The 17,744-nt window shown below is 39.0% G+C and overlaps 1 protein-coding gene across 10 annotated transcripts in view; it reads left to right on the forward strand.

The window, feature by feature from the left end:
• MOCOS (molybdenum cofactor sulfurase) overlaps positions 1–17,744 on the forward strand; it is a 229,696-nt gene that overhangs the window by 26,304 nt on the left and 185,648 nt on the right. For 7 of the 10 annotated variants that reach the window (XM_083825287.1, XM_083825291.1, XM_083825290.1 and 4 more), the window contains 2 exons: positions 2,174–2,263; positions 6,322–6,388. The exons of the other annotated variants lie outside the window; for them this stretch is intronic. In XM_083825287.1, coding sequence (XP_083681413.1) covers positions 2,174–2,263; positions 6,322–6,388 — 157 coding nt within the window. The remainder of the gene's footprint in view (positions 1–2,173; positions 2,264–6,321; positions 6,389–17,744) is intronic. 10 annotated transcript variants of the gene reach the window in all.

A 17,744-nucleotide genomic window follows, 5' to 3' on the forward strand; every position in this document is an offset into this window, starting at 1 on the left:
GTGGGTTTGATGTGATCAGCCTTAGCAGGTTACTTTTTTTTTTTTTTTTCCACATGCTATATAGCTAAGTTACCTCTTTGATACTGTCAAGTTCCTTATGACTGGAAGGATCCGAAAACTGTAAGGTGGCATCTGCGTCCAGAGAAGCTTTGCATGGATGAGCTTGTGTGGCCCGTAACAATTAATAAACCAAATTGCATATACTTGCAATCACTTCAACTCCACATCAGAGCCAGAGAAGTTTGCCCCCAAGCTCCCACGGCACATTCAGGTGTCAGGTGGATAATGAGCCTCTCAGGTGGCCCCATCATGGCAATTGTATGGACTGGTGAAGGTAAAGCTGGTCCACTGTCACAGCAAAGGTGATGCTGGTCCTCCTGGGCCACCAGATGCCCTCTGGGCATCCCTGGCCCGTCTCCTGGAGTGGCACCACATGCCTGTCTCAGTCTGAAGCACCTCTGTCTCTGGGGCTGGGGGATGTCAAGCGATTGCCCTGGCTCCTGAATGAAACTGTGAATTGTTTTTAAACGGACAGAAAGGATATTTCATGCCAGAAATTATCAGAGGAATTTTTATAATGAATGTCTTTTTTATTAGAAATGGCATGAAAATATCTTCTCTGCCAATTTTCTATATCAGTGTTTCTTTTTTATAGTGTACATAACATATTCATAAAAACAGTTGTGTGTAGACTTAAGGGTATTTCTGCTATAGTAAGGACAGTTTGGCATGACTGTGTAGGCACTTCATTGAAGTGAAGTTTGCATGCTGGCATTTGACACGTAGACTGACTGTGGGACAGCCAGGTTTCACCACAGGACTTACAAATCTTTGTTTTGACCTGTATGCTTGTATGTACTTCTTCATACTGCTTGAGAGAAACTTTCTAGGATTAAAAGAAAAAAAAAAGTAAAAAGCCAGAAAGTCTGTATATTTAATAAATCAGTCCAGGTTTTTTCCACCCTCCTTCCCTCAAAGCACCTCAAAACACTTTTCCTTGATTAACTTCAACTCATTAAAAAATCTGCTTTATACTGGACAGTATAAATGGGGGAATCATAAGGCAGGGAAGGACTTTTCTCTTTTAGAAAATAGGAGAAGGAGTGGGTGTCCAGATTGGTTTTATCATTAGCAGTCTCACATCTTTACCCACTGAATCACTGCTACAGCAACATAATATATAATTATATATATTTCCAAGTGTCAAGGCTTCTTGTTTAAAGCTTAACTCAGTTTTAAATCCCCGTGGAGAGGGAAGGCCTTTAAAATACTTATTAAATTCTAATCTTAATCATATTCATCATTATTAAAATTTGAAATAGGTTGAAATACTTAAGGTAAGTGAAATGAAAAAACTAATAAAGGGCATGCGACACATGGGAGAAATGGAAGAATAATTGCTAAAGATTAAGAAATCTAAAATGGCCAAACATGAAAAAACCTTCATTTCCAATAAGCTTTTATTTAAAAGTTTTGCAATAGCGTAATAATATAAAAGGAGACTTAAAAATGAATTGAATGTTAAGTGAAGCAGAGTGGCAAGAATATTTAAATGCATTTAAACTTAAACTAGTCCTGTGTTTGGGCTTCAAGCATGATTTTTGCCTCGTCAGTTCTTGAGATAGTTGTTTCATGTCAGTGAGATGGCAACACTATTGTTGCTATTAATGATAGTAATTATTATTATTGTGGTAATAGTTTTCATAATATGTAGTGCCTAGGAGTGACAAGGTGCTGTGGTTCAAGACACTAGTTTGTGCAGTCTTGTACAGACAGAACAAAAACATTTTTCTCTTCAAAGTGTGTAATCTAATGTCTAATCATGGAAGAAAGGACCTCTTAAAATACTTTGCTTTTAGTTAAAAATTAAAAAGGTGCAATCAAGATGTTGGGCTTCTTTAGTACCCTTTTTTTTTTCTCTGCTGGTGAGTGGAAGATGCCTCACTGTGAATATTGCTTGATTATTAGAACGTTTTTGAGAAGCATTTTTCAATATCCATGCAGACCTCTAAGTCAGACAGGGAAATGTCATACCCTAAGAACTTTAGGGCAATCAACTTTTTGTATGGTGTGCTTCACTGGGGACATTTGTATGGTGTACTTCACTTCTGTATGAGAAATTGGAATTAAATATTACAAAAAATTGAATCTAATAATTTTATTTTTATTTTAGGGATAACTTACCTTGACCATGCAGGTGCAACACTTTTCCCAGATAGTCTACTTAAAGCTTTTACTGATGACCTCAGAAACAACGTTTATGGTAAGTATGAAGCAGTGCTCCATTATTTTTCCCAAGATTCCATATAAATAGATCAAAACTGGTCCTGTTTTGTTGTTGGAAGAGGTCTTCTGTGTTTTTAACACTGTTGTAGTGGGGTTGGAGGACCAGTGACTTTACAAAGGAGTCACAATCTCTTTGTTTCATCCCCAGCTTTGTTTTTAGTGGCCAAAGGCATGTCTGTGTGGTGGGGTGCAGACAAATACGAACTCCTCTGCCTGTCATAGTGCTGATGAACCCATGCCAGCTCTGATGCCTAGTATGCCTAGTCTGTGTTCTCGTGTGTTTTTCACAAGCCTGCCATTGTGGGTACACCCTTGATAAGCTTGGAAAGTCACTTAGAACTAGATTCATGTAAGTTTTAGCTTCAGTGATCTCAGAGCCTATGTAAAATAGCAGAGAGAGAGCTCTGAGCACCTGTACAGAGTGGGACATAATGGTTCAGTTCCTTCTTCTGCTTGAGATGTTCAAACCTGATTTGCCCTCCCAGGAGAAAACGGTAACCACAGGAAGAAACACATCCTGTAGGTCATGTGGAAGGAGTCAAAATTCATGGTGTTGGTGAAAAGGAAGAATCAAAGGAAGGGTTTACTCTGCCCAGGGCTTAGGGGATAAGTAAATACAAAGTAGCTTGAGCACTGTTGGTTTGGTCATTTTTTCATCTCAAAGTACAAGAACAACTTCTTATGCGTGGACCAGAATCCAGACCCTCCCCGCTTCTAGGTGAGTCATTGCAAGGAGCTGCAGGGGTGCTTTCACTGTCTTATGTTTTCTTTCTTCCTTGGCCTTGTGTAGTGGGTTTACGTGGCAAGGTTTTGGTAGCAGGGGGCCATAGGAGCGGCTCCTTTGAGAAGGATCTAGCAGCTGCCCCATCGTTGGTAAGGGCCCCACTGCTGACCAGAGCTGAGCCAATAAGTGATGTTGTTTTGTGCCTCTGTGAGAGCAGATTTAAGACAGGGAAAAAAAAAATGCTGCGCCACACAGCTGCTGGGAGAGGGAGAGGAGTGAGGAACAGCCTTGCAGGCACCAAGGTCAGTGAAGAAGGAGGGAGAGAGGTGCTCCAGGCGCTGGAGCAGAAGTCCCCTGCGGCCTGTGGTGAGGACCATGGTGAAGCAGGCTGTCCCCCTGCAGCCCATGGAGTACCACGGTGGAGCAGGGTTCCACGCTGCAGCCCATGGAGGAGACCACGGTGGAGCAGGTGGACCTGCACTGACGGAGGCTGTGGCCTGTGGAAGACCCCTGCTGGAGCAGATTCCGGGCCAGACCTGTAGCCCGTGGAGAAGAGATCATGCAGGAGCAGGTGACCTGGCAGGAGCTGCTGCCCGTGGGGGATCCAGGTTGGAGCAGTTTGCTCCTGAGGGATGGACCCCGTGGTACGGACCCATATCTGGAGCACTTCTTGAAGAGCTGCTGCCTGTGGGCAGCCCACGCAGGATCAGTTCAGCAAGGACTGCATCCCGTGGGAGGGACCCCACGTGGAGCAGGGGCAGGGAGTGACTGTGAAGGAGCGGTGGAGACGAAGCGCTAGAGACTGACCACAGCCCCCATTCCCCCGTTCCCCTGCGCTGCTCGGGGGGAGGAGGTGGAAGAGGGCAGATGGGGGGAAGGCATTTTTGCTTTCTTTCCTTTGTTTCTCACTTCTCTAGCTTGTTAGTAATAGACAATAAATCTTACTATCTCCCTATGCTGAGCCTGTTTTGCCCGTCACGATAATTACTGTGCGATCTCCTTGTCCTTATCTCAACCCTTGAGCCCTTTTCATTGTATTTTCTCCCCGTTCCTCTTTTAGGAGGGGGAGTGAGAGAGCAGTTGTGGTGGAGCTCAGCTGCCCACCCGAGTAAAACCACCACACCTTGTGAATCTTCCATTGCTGGACAAAGGGGCCTAATCATAAGGCTGTCACTGAAAGGTAGCTGCTGCCCTTTTTGTGCTTTGTGAGCTAGCCTACAGATTGCCAGAGGTTGGCAGAAGATACTGGAGAAAGAGCCTTTCCATCTCTTTATGACATTATTATCATAGAATCACAGAATGGTTTGGATTGGAAGGGACCTTAAAGATCATCTATTTCCAACCCTGCTGCTATGGGCAGGGACACCTCCTGCTAGACTAGATTGCATCATCCTGAGAAGCACACACTGCTTGTGCTTTTATACAAAGGCAGCAGCACCCTGTGTTGAGGAAATACTGTTATTGTGAGGTACGTTTTACATTAGAAGAATGATTCATGCTTATCCAGAAAAAAATACTGTACAGTATTACCTGCATATGCTGTTTGTAGTCCCAGTGAAATCATCAAAATTTCTTACTGTGTGCTAATATTTGTGGGCTATGTGTCCTTCTTGCTAGTTTTGTGTCTTCCTTGTGCTCCCTGATCCATAGAGCAAAGTGATTCCTCACATGGGAGCTAGGTACCACGGCTTCAAAAGAAAACTGTGTTCACTAAAGCACCAGCACAGTTGTGCTTATCACCTGAGTGATAAGCCACTGGGGAGTTCTGGCTAGTCTTCGTGTCATACGCCTTCGTATATATCATTTTCCCGTCTCATTTCCTGAATGCTGACAAGGCCAGGATCCAGAGCGTGGCTTTAAGTTCCGCTACAGAATAAATGTTGTTCTTGATAGGGGTAAGGTTTTTTGCTGTTATAACAAGATACATTGATTAGATTACATTCAAAATCTCCTATTCAAATGCATGTCAGTGATATTAAAATTAATGTTCTGTCACTACGGCCGTTGTAAAGTGAAATGTATGCACCCTGATCTTAGTTATTTGAAACAACGTTGGGCTCAACCCTTATAATTAGAAGTACCATCTGTGGCAGATAAAAAATAAAGTTGTGAATCAGTTGAGTGGTCATGAATGGAAATAGCAGTGCTGCCACTTTGGAGTAGATTTGCACAGTACCTGTAACACTATGCAAGAACAAATTGTATGTTTTATGCTGCTTTCGTCTAAAATGATAATGAGATCCCTAATATGGTCAAGTCTGTTTATTCACTTATATCTGCTACTCTGAGAGCAATAACTGTTGTATAAAAAGAGTTCATTTAACAGACACAGGTGTGAATGAAGGGGGAGTTTGGCTCCCAGCTTTTTTTTTTATTATTTTCTTGGTGATAATCCACACGCCTGAAGAACTGCAGTTTAGCTGTTGCATGTGTGAATGAGGGAAAGGAATGTAAGTAAAAGAGAATTCTCACTTCTAAATTGAGAATATTTGAATTGGAAATTAGAGAAATGCAACATCAGACATGTACAGTCTAAGTATTAGATCTTTGGTCTGAGCTCTAAATTTATTATTCTTTTTAACACCTTCAGTCAATAACTTTCAAGAGGATGATTTTGAAATTTAAGAGAGTAGATAATATTGTAGCTTACTGCAAAACTGTATTAATATAGTATTTTTTTTTCTTGTTCTCTTTCAAAAATGTTTAGACATGTTCTTTAAGCATTTACTAGTAGGAAAGTGTTGTGCATCTGTGTATATTGCTGTACTCTTTTGCTCATGGAGATAAATTCAGGCCCTTCTTAGGTACTGTCTTAACTGTTAATGCATGTCTGTGCTGAGCTGTACTAAGATGGCTACTAATTTTGCAGTGAAATTTATGTTTTCATGAGCTATTTGAATTTCAGACACTAAAAAAAAAAGGGATAATCCTGGTGTCATGAATGTCTGTTGTCTCTGCTGTCTTCTAAATCGCTTCTTAGTTAGTGCATGAATATATATATTAATGAGCGTTCTATCTGTGTTTCTATGGTGGAACATTTGTGCATATGCAGTTGTATTTTTAAAGGGAAGTGCCTAAGTACCAGTAACAGATACAGCTGAAGTTTCAAGGTCTGTCATAATTGCTTGCTTCTGTTATATGTCCTTTCTCTTGACTAACTATTCTAAGGAGCTTCAGGGCATTGCTGTGAAGTATACATTAAATCTTTGTCATCTTTTCAGGCTGGCTTGGTGTAATACTTTGATAAAAGCAAAAAATTAATACCAAAACTGTGATTAATGATTAACTTCTATATCTCTGTTGTCTCCTAGGCAACCCTCATAGTCAGAATATCAGCAGCAAGCTGACATACGACACAATCGAGCATGTCCGATACAGGTAGAATAATCTTTCTTTCAGATGTTGTATGATGCACTTGATATTTTTCATTTTGATTAGGCCTGTGCTGTTTTGATGACTTAGATATGATGCCGTTTTCTGAGGGTTGTCTGTCACATCTACAGAAAACGCTCTGCTTTTAAAGCAGAAGGTATTTGGGCAGTCAAATATTGCACAGAATCAGAGAAGTGAGTTCTTTTTCTCCCAGATACCCCAGTTCTTAAATTCCTGGAGTTAACTTAGTGCTGTAACATAAGTCTGCGGTTTTAATAGAGATTTAGAATTTTGAATTTCAAAAGTGAGTATTATTATGATGGTATGGTAAGTTAGTAAGGTAGAACAGAGTGCAAGAACACAGTTAAAATTCAGATGACATTAAATAAGGTATAATGGCTTGCAGGAATTTATAAAAAGCTTATGGGAATGTGTACATTGTTTTACAGCAGGTACTTCTGTTGGAGTAATAAAATACCTTTAAAAGTTGCTTTAATGTAATTTTTAAGAGCAAAAAGAAAAATAAAAAGTAAACATCGCATCAGGGCTCCCAGGTAAGGGCAAGAAGGGGAACTGAATCACTAAATAAGGGTTCCCCCCAAGAGTTCAGTGGGCTGAAAGTGCAATTTTTGCCATTAGTTTACACAAGGTGTATATGGCTCGGGTACTTAGTTATTTGTTTTAGCGTGTTTTTTTAGGTACCTGTTGATATTTTGTAAAATATGTCGTTATTGAAGAATATGCAAGTTTTGACCACCGTTGATTGGCCATGCTTTTAATGGCACTCTTTACCCAAGGTGGGAAATGTCATAGATTCCTCTTTATTATCATTTTAAAAGCAAACTTTTCACCAAAACACATTGCAGAATTTAGGTCAATAGCAGTGGAACTATAGCAGTGTAGTGTTGAGAGTTATAATGAAGAAAATCTACTTTACATCTTTTTGCTGCCTTTTCTCTGACTGCACTTTTATAAGGGTGTGAAAAAACAAGATTTCTAGCTGCAAAATGGTGCTGTGTATAACCTGTTTCCTTTTTTCTTGTTGTGTTTTTTTCTCTCTTTTTTTTTTTTCCCCTGAACTTTCTGGAGAAAGTATTTATTTTTGCCTTTTCCACAACCCTGTCTTATGCTGGGCAGGATGACAACCTGTTAACATATGGCTAAGTGAAACGAAAGAATCTATGAGGAATGGCTGTTTTCAAAAGCAGACGCTTAGAACCACGTACAGCAATACCTACAGCCCTGCAGTCTGCTGAGCATGCCTGTGTGCTCCCATGCAGTGTCAGAATTCTGGTCTTAATTTACTCTAAGTGATACTTCAGTGTTGCCATTTAATCATTCTTCTTATGAAGGTACAGTAGAAAGTGTTCTTTGTAGCTGTTTCTATAATACTCTATGTTCTTCACTGTTTGTGAGCAAGGAAAGAGACTTCCACTGTGTAACAGATACAGATTTTTTTTTAAGAGAGTTGACATCTTCAGTTTGTTTTATTTTGGATCCTGGTTTAAAAAAATACATGAGACTTTTAGAGGAGCAGCATGGGAAATTCCAAGAAGCATACCGGTGTTTGCATTGTTTATTTTTTTCTCCTGAAAATAAATAAATAAATAAATAGCCCTCTGCATGCAAATGAACATTTTCAGTTCATTTGGATGCAGAATTGAACAAATTCAATAATAGGATTTGTCAGCCAGTCCTATAGAAGTTCTGCCATTATTCCCCAATAAAAATGTTAAAAGCATAATCATCAAAAAAACATAGTAGTAAAAATTGGGGAATAAAATGCCCCAAAACTTCTGTCAGTAAGTCAGCTATCTAAAAGACAATAAAAGTATATTAAAAATCTATACTTTCATGGTGTTGCAGCTAATCAGAATAAGCAATATGACAAGACAGGGAGACAGGCAGCTCTGTCCTGTATCACAACACATAGAATAGATTTATTTGGTGAAACAATAGTGTAGTGGTTAATTTCAGAAATTTTTAAAAGACTTGCTTGCTTATAATTCTGCTTGTGGAGCATGGCTGCAGCCAGCCGTATAACTTCTTTTCAGGGATTGACCCCATGGCACTATGCTATTTTTTTATTATTATTTTCATATGATTTTCTGATCAGATGACACAATGCAGTTAATTAAAAACAGAATAATAGAATCATAGAATGGTTTGGGTTGATCATCTAGTCCAAGCCACATAACAAACATTCAAAATAAACAGAAAACATAGTTTCTGATTTGTATTTGTCAATATTGCTGATGGCAACATCAGAATAGACTTTCCTAATCCGGCCGTGTACGCTGTTCCACAATACAGACCTGTTACTTGGTTTTGCCTTGATATTTGTTTGACAGGCAGCAACCACTCTAAGAACATAGATTTGCATGAAAATAGCATAAATAATTAAATGTTAGAGTCAATGGATGTTTTCTATGATTTACAAAATTAAAATAATCAAAGTGGTTTACCTCTTGACCAACTCAAGTACAATAAGAGCAAAAAAACCTATTTTATTCATAAAAACACTGCTTGTCTTTGTTTGAAATGAACTGTGGAGAGATTTTTAACGTTGTATGTATCTTTATAATAAATGTGATTGATGCCAAGAAGAGGAAGCAAGAACTGTAATAAACCTTCTCTAAATGTATTAAATGTCCGCATGAAAAGATTATAGACCCTTTTTATGACTTTGCTTACGGATGTTTGGATGTGCCATTGCTCCATTCCATACAGCTAAAGGACGTGAGTGGCAATATCTCCTTACGATGCTGCAGAGATAATACAACTCAGAAATTCATTAGAGTGGGTATTAAATAACCTTTTTCTCATATGCAAGCATTTTAAAATACTAGCTTTCTGAATATTTTAAAAACATTGTCCTTCTAGGTCTTACATTTGCACTGGTGTCTTCCTACCAGAGCCAGACTGATGTTTTAGTGTTAAATTTGTGGTGTGTTTAAAATATACTGCAAGGTACCTTTTCCATTTGAACAAAATCTTGTTGAATTTTGTAGAGTTTTGATGTTTGTCCTTGAACTTCAGTTACTATGTAATGTTAAACTTGAGCATACTTTGGGAATTCAAATGCTAAAAAAAAAAAAAAAAAAGTCAAGAAATTTCAAATAAGTTTAAGCACCAGGCATCTCCTAGGCTATGGCAATATGTGTACTACGGAATTTTCTCACTGATGCTAAAAGGATTTGGCATTGAGCTAAATGGGATCAAGTTTAAATATAGAACCAAAACATGTCTTTCAATAAAGGCCTCTCTCAAAATATGCCATCTAAGGAAACTGTAAGAGGAGAAAAATCTCTGTGGCCTGCACATACGGATGAAAAAGGTGCAACAGGCATGCATGAAATGAATGTAAAGGGCTTAGTATTTTTCAAAAATATTGCTTCTGTGGTAAAACATACAGGTGGTTCAGAATTTTGCTAAGGAAGCAGTCTTATAAATGCTGTTTATAATTTCATCTGCAGCTTATTTTTAGAGATCATTTCACGATAGCGAAGTAAAGCGTTGCATTCCTTCTGTGAGCATCATAACTTGCCTCTGAAATAAGTTCCAAGTCTCTTTTTTTTTTTTTTTAATCATCACATGTTCTGAAACAGTGCTATATGCAAGATAAGAATTCCTTCTTTATTCCCAGGTTTAATCAGTTCTGTGTCTGAAAACAGGAATGTTGGAACTGATAAATACATGAAAATTGCTTGACCTTTGGTACACAGTAAGAAATAGTAGATACGGTATCTGCTTAGTATTGATTTGTCGTTCCTAAAGGTTACCAGCTGGAGAGGCAGAAAGGAGTGACATCTGAGCCCTGCATGCTGTCCTCCTTAATGATACCTATCCACTTGAAAACCTTGTTTCAAAACGAGGATGGTTCAGCCCTTTTGCATGCTTGTTTTATAATGCCATGTTCAAAGGCTGCTTTTCCTGGTCCAGCAGTTCAGCTTCCGGGGCAAGCCTGAAGTAACACAGACGGCGGAGTCAGAAGGAAAGGCTGCTCATGAAGATGACTCCATGTGGAGTCATCCAAATGGATGTGCCATTCGAAGATAATTATGAATAATGAAAAGCTTTTTGTGGAAGAGTGGGATAATAGGAAAGCGAGGTGATCATTTTCCTGATGATTCACGTAACAATTTTACATAGTCATGCAATGAAATGATCCCAGCGTGCCCATACCGAGTGGTAGCAGGACCAGTACCTGACTCCGTGCTCTGTTACGCAGTGAGTGACAGCTGATCAAGGGCTTCAGCAGAGGTGCTGTCTTGTTTTCTGCTTGGCAACACCTATCCTTTCATGCAATCTATTTTTTTCTTTGTAGTACTAAAGAAAAAAAGGTATTGGAATAGATAGTAAATATAAAATAAAAACATAAAGACAAGGACTGACCTTTATAAACAGGATCTTCTAGGAGTCGATCCATTACTTTTAGTGGATCTACTCTTTGTAATATCCTATACAAAGTAGTAAAAGGGTATCAGGTACTGTTATTTTGGAACAAGTTTAAAGAACAGTGAAATTAGTCTGCTTTACTTTGTAACTTTGCTTCTGGACTTTTCATCTCTATTTTTATAAGTTCCTTATCTCTTAACTTGATCGGCTAAAGCTTTAGAAAGGAACTTGTTAATATTCTCTATTACTCTTCTGGTAGTCACCTTTATACCTCTGTTTTTTGTAGGAAGAGATTGCAGTAAATAAAATTTGTGCATTCGTGGTGATGTTCTTTGAGTAATCCTTATTGCAAAGAGTACCAAATCTGAAATGCTTTCATGAAAGAAAAAAAATATTTCAGTAAAATGAATTAAAATCTGGAGGTCAAGATTGCTAGTGTATGAACACACAATTTGTTAGCTAACCCTGGGTAATCCTGAGTTTAATTTGTATGGGTGGATAGTGGGTGTTTTGCAGAGATGTTTGAAAAAGGACGGATGTGACCTTTCATTATTTTTCTCCCCTACTCAGAAAAAAAAGAAAATAAAACCCTTGGGAATTTGCTTTTATAGTGTGGCTGTGATGAAGACGCAATGGAGAATAGGTTCAGAAGAGATCTTCCTGTGCCATTGCTTTCTAAACAACATTCAGAGTGTAAGGAATGGCACAGGCTTACTTGGACTCAGGCCACCGTGTTTATTCATGTTCTATAAATGTGCAAAGCCTAGCTGTGTATTCAGTCTGCTTGTTTGGCAGGGACCTGATGGCTTCTGTGACTGCTGGGGAGCCTGCTAGAGGGAACCGGGGCTGTTGAACGAGATACTCTGATTGGAATAACACACATTGTTAAAAATAGTGAAATTTCCTCATTGCAAATTCCATTTTTCCATTTTTTATCTTCTTGTCTCTTTTCAGAGTTCATGTGGAGGCTTTTTTCCTCCTTAGACTGCACAATACTTGTAGAAGAAATATAGTATTTGTCCCCGTTCTGGATTTGCAATTGCATCCTGAGAAGCAGTACAGTGAGACACCTTTCTGTGACTCTTTTGGTAACACTGGTTCCTTAGCTGTTTATAGCGAGTAGTAGCATAGTCCTGTCAAGCTGTTGTGAACCCTAGCAGTTGTAATGCCTCTTTGCCAGCTCCTGAGGAATCTGACAACTTCGTTACCGGCCAACATGACCATTTCTGTTTTAAACAAGGCTTTTGGAAGACCTGATACTTAGAACAAAAGTAATTTCTTCCATCCTATGTGTGCACTTCTCGTGCTAGAGATTTTTGTTTTGACTTCAGTGGACTTCTGTTTCTCCTCATAAGTTATACAGCATTCAAGAGGTGCTCCGTTTGCTTCAGGTCAAGTTGAGGAATCTTGAATGCCATCTTGAATTATGTATGTTGTCCAAAATTCAGCTGGTATTTTTTTCTCATGTCTACTTTTTTGAAGATTGCAGACACTTTCTGTTTTGCTCCTCCATCTGAAATTTATTCAGTGATATGCTACCAAGAAGTGCACAACTTATGACTGTGTAACAGAAGAGTTTAACATATGCCGTGTATATCTTATGTTACCTTTAACATCATCACCCTGGGAAAGACTAATCCATCTATGCTTTTTAGAAGCACAGAGGTAATTTATTACTGCACCTTTTTATGTAGTCTCTAAAGATTTTTCTGTGAAGTTAGCAAACCTAGTATTGAGCTCTGTTTTGAATCTTTTTCATTTCACTCGTAAAGCAATCTAAATACTTCATCTGTTGATATAATTAAGCTGTTGAAGAGATGCTACGGCATTCCCAAGGGTTCCCCTGGTGGCATCTGTGCCTCAATGAATCTGAAATTCCTGGTATCAGTTCTGTTGAAAGGCAGTGCTTTTTGCCCTTGTCCTTATACCTGCTGCAGTTTCAGCCAGCGGACTCAAGTCCTCAGAAAACAATTAGCATTTGCATGGTGAGGTTTTTTCCCCATCCAAAACCTTGTGAATTCTGACTCTACTTACTGTTCTGTTTCCTCAGCTTTTTGGTACTGTTTTTGTGGCTCATCATGATCCTGTCTTGACTTTTCAGCACTTTAAACTCCACTGAGATAGTTTCAGTATAAAGTTCACCCAAGTCAATAGTTACCAGTGTTGATTATATTTTTGTCCTGCAGAGTCTAGATAGTTCATGGTGTATTATTGATATTTTTCATATATGCATATATATTCCTGAACAATTTGCACACTTCTGATGTTCTGAATTTAGTTAGTGATATATTCAGGAAATTATGTTATCATTTTTTCTCCAGCAGCAGATATGATCTGCAAGTAGTGGTAGCTTTGGGGGCAGGTGACTCTGCAGTGTTTTGGTGATTTCATTACATTTTTCTTCTCTCAGTTGTTATACAGACTGAGAATTATCTTCTGTCCCTGTTACATCAGATGTAACTGCAGCCTTCTTCTCATCTCTAATAATGCCATTAGCTTTTATGCATTGTTCCAGGCTGTCTGTAGCTTGTCCAGTCCTCTTACAGACATAGGAAATACATTTGCTTTGCCAGACAATTGCATGCCGTTAGCTCTCTCTTTCTCTAATGAGCAGGTTATTTACAGCACCCATGCTAGAGGCTGTAGTTCTAATGCTGCTTTTTCTGTTTTGCTGCCCTTTGCAACCTGCTGTCTTGCTGAAATTCTCAGTTAATATCCTTTGTCTGTTAGCAATTGTTGCCTTGCCTTTTTTCCTCTGCTCGGCACTGAGAACCCGTTTGGGCACAGGCAGATGCTAGCTAGCTGCCTTCAGTAGGTATGTACAGCTTATTTCCGAGGGCATTGCTGCCCTGGTGCAAATTTGAACCTTTCTGTTCAGAAGGCAGGGCAGCTGCTCAGCTTCCAAACAGAGCAACGTGTTAAATATGAGAGGAAGCAGTGCCAGTGCATCTATTGCAGCAGCTGTATTGAGCAGAAGAAACAGGATAAGCAGAATACGAGTGCAAGGGAACAGTGACAGGCAAAGGGTAATGATGTGCAAGCTGGCCTCCTTAGCCCAAGCAGGTATGAAACAAGACTGTGAGGACCCAGTAAGGTTTTTAGGGTGCCAGGCTTTAGGAAAACCAGGTCAAATGCACATCCCAGCTGGTACAGTTCAATAGTATGGCCTTCAGGCATTTTGAGTCTAATCTCCAGCTATTACAGCGTACTTTTCATCTACTGTTGAAGAATTGTCCCAAATGGGAGAGCTGGAAAAATTCCTTCTTCCACTGGCTCAGGAGAAGCCAGTGATCTTTTGTTTCTGTTACCTTTTGTGGTCTTTTCTTCCATTAATACCTTCTCACGTGTTTATGTAGAGTGAGACTTTGCCCATTTTTCTTGCTTTCATAGGTTGAAGAAGTTCAGCTCTTCTAGACTCTTCTTCCGAAGTGTGTTCCTCATTTTTGACCCCAGCCCCATTGACCCTGTCTCTGAGCTTGTTCTGGGTTGCCTTCATCTTTCAGAAGCGCATAGCTAAAATAGAATGGAGTCGTTGAAATAAGTCCTGCAGTACAGCAACCAAAGGTGTGGTAACTGGGACAGAATAACAAATTATTTAAATGGGGATGAAATATTCTGGGTGCTAGAAGACAAAATTATTGTAAAAACAAGGAAATAGCCCAGGTATTTCAAATGAATAGAGGAAACCTGCAGGCACAATGAATTTTCAGGATGAAAGGAAGCACATCTTTGTAGGGATTCTTCTAGAATTCGATACATTTGTTGGAAGTTGATATTTCCTGTTTGTTTTTCTTCTGAAATTTCGTGCTAGGTTGAAAGCGACAATGTGATCCATAAATTGGTTGATAACTGATATGAATGGAGCAAAAATGAAAGAAGACTGTGAGATTTTGTACTGATAGGTATTGCACAGGAGACCCAATTGACTCGAAGGAGAGAAAATTATTCAATTAATGCGGTCACTTTGAGCATCTAGCCCTTTGAAGTTAAATGCACTAGCTTTCATTGGTAGTTTGAAAACATGCAGAAATGAGTGCCTAAAATTCACATAGACCTTTGTAATATGCATTGACAATATTAATGAGTTCCTTCTAACTGTATTTATTCTTGCTTTTATTTGTCTGCCTGTTTCATCTATTTAAGTTTCTCACCTATTTTAAACTTTGTTTCTGATATGAAGGTTGTAAGTGAAGATAATGTCCTTGAAAATAAAGGGTGCCTGTAAGAAGCAGCATGAACCATATTAAGATACAGGAATATGCAAGATAAATGAAGCAAGAGTTTAAACAAGACTGTCTCCTTTCTGTTAAAGTGAATAACCTCTAGTGATTCCAGGTCTAATTTACTGGATTTTACTAGTATATTAGCTAAGTGTCAAGGCAGAAGAAAATTGCATCATTAGTATTATTGAGTGCCAGCTCAATAGCATGTTGCTAATACTTGAGAATTTACTGCAAGCTTTTGGATAGTGAGACTGTTTAGAGGGGTAATACGTGCATGTTTGGGATTTTATGAAGACTCCGCAGGCTTGTAATGAATACAGTGTTCAGAGTCAATAGTGTTCAAAAGAGCTTTTCAGCACCCAGGCTTTTCTTAGCCATCCCCTTTTCATTTGTCTGTCTTTACCTTTTTAAAGGTATTTAGTTTTTCACTACGCTTTTTGCACAATACCTGTCATGCAATAAAAGAGGTTTTAGAGATATGAATCACATATTTGGAAAATCTATCAAAATTCACAGACCAGATTTTTCTGACTTGAGAATATGCCATGTATGAAAACAATGTTGTCTTGTGGGATGTTAAAAAAAAACAAACAAACAAAAAAAAACACCACCACCACCACAAGGCCTAAGATGATGAGTAATGCTAAAAGTGACCTTTGGACTATTATTCTGAGGCTTTTGTGCTAACAAGGGAAGCACTCTGTAGTAGGTGTGAGGCAAAATCCTAGCTAGTTTTGCCCTACTAAGAAAAATGTCATTGCCCAATTGGTTCCACCCTGGTCCCATAATCTTGTGTGTGGTGCCTCATTCAGATATGTTTGAGAGTGCTGGCTCTCTGCTGATTGATTCGTTCACACTTCATAGCTGCTGCAGAACTTCACGTTCACCCACTTTCCATGGCAAGTTCTCCGCAAGGGGAAGAAAATGAGATCTGCCTGACAGGAAGAACTTGTCTGAAGATACTTACAATTGTGCCTTAAATTTATAATAGCTGAAGGTTTGTTACATTTCACACAGATCTTTCTTCTGGTAGAAAGTCAAAACTTGAATCCAAAATATTCTATTGAGTAGAAGCTACTCTGCTAGCGGTGCAGTGCTGGAAGTCCTGCAGTTCCACACTGACATGCCAAATTCCAAAGTTCCCTGTATAAGCTTTATGGGACCTATCTGTCTGGCCTTCCAAGAGCTGAAGAGTGGGCCTCATATATATATATATATATGATTTTTATGTATGCCAAAATGCTTAAGGTAAACTCCATTAGTATCATATACACAGTTTAATACTATAATAAAACTTTTTAATAGCATAGGATTTGTTTCCACCCTTGCAAAATATATCTATGGATGGTTCTGATCACTTAATTTTTGTCTGCAATCTCATAAGCACATTTACAATAATTATTTCAGCCTGCCTTTTTAGCTCTTTGGTTATTACCATCCTTTCATGCTGGAGTAAGAAACTGTGCAGACCCCTGAATTGTTATGGCTGAGATGGCATATGAAGGGAGTCAACTGAGTCTCAACTAATACTGAGACCTACTAACTCTACGTGGTGGTGTTTCTCCCGTGCTACAAGGGGATTATTTCAGTATTACTGTCCAGAGCTGACATAGTTGATCAGAGGAGGCAGGAAGGCTTTGCTCCTGATTTTCTAGTAGCACTTTCTAGCTGCCTTGAATGGATGTCTTGGTAGGTGGGGTGCTGTTGCTTCTCTTTAGGTCTCCCCCTTTCTCCCTTGGTTAAGAGAAAGGTTTAACATGTACCAGTCTCACAGACCACGTTCTGGGCTGTATGCATAGTCAGAGGGCAGTGTGTAAGGGCAAATTTCTCTCTAATCAGTGAGAAATCCATTGCTAAAGACCCTTTTCTTGCTCTGTGTTTTATATTCTAGTAACAAGTATAATAACCGATTCATTTCTGACAGGAGATTAAAATAACCTGATATATTTTAGAGGCACAACTACAAGCCAGAAAGTTCTGTAGTTTTTCAGCACCTTGGGCCACATTTGTTAAAATATAAAATCAAGGATATGTAATTCAGCTCACAATAGCAGATCAAATACAAAAGACTTCATCTGAAAAAATGTAAACCATTTGGGTTTATCTGACCATGTTTGCCTGTTTAAACACCTAAATGGGATGGGATTGCTATAGCAAATAGTACCGTCGTTTAACGTTTGTAATGAACTTCAAAATGAGCTTGATGAAGTATGCTTTTAGTATAAATTGGAGTTAAGCTGCAGTGCCAAAATGTGATATTATAGGTGGTATTCGTAACAATGAAGTGCAAATGAAATTCTGCCTGCTTTTAATTAAATAAGCACACACTCCACTGAGTTTTGGAAATTTAATTCTCTTAATCTGAAGTCTCAGGCCCTGAACAGCTATTGTAATTTTAAAGATAGTGCTGATCTGTTTCAAGGCTGTTTGTACTTAACAAAATACTCACGGTGTTTTCTTTTGTAAATCTGGGGCCCTTTTGATTTCTTCTGGTGTTTTCCCCTGTTGTGTGAAAAAGAGCTAAGATAACCTTGTTGTTTGTAACCATGGCAGTCAGAGCTGTAACTACAAGTATTAACAAAAGGACTAAAGCCTGTCGATTCTGGTGTTTCTGCTGAGAGGCTCTTGGTTGTGGTTGTCCTCTGTAAAAAGCACAGTGAAACATGTTGCTGTACATGAGGAGGGCGTGCCTGGCACTTCCGAGCTGTCACAGGTCTTCCAAAATGGGAAGGGATTGACCA

This window comes from Anser anser (genome assembly GCF_964211835.1).
Source record: "Anser anser genome assembly, chromosome: 2".
In the NCBI taxonomy this organism is placed as follows: Eukaryota; Metazoa; Chordata; class Aves; order Anseriformes; family Anatidae; genus Anser; species Anser anser.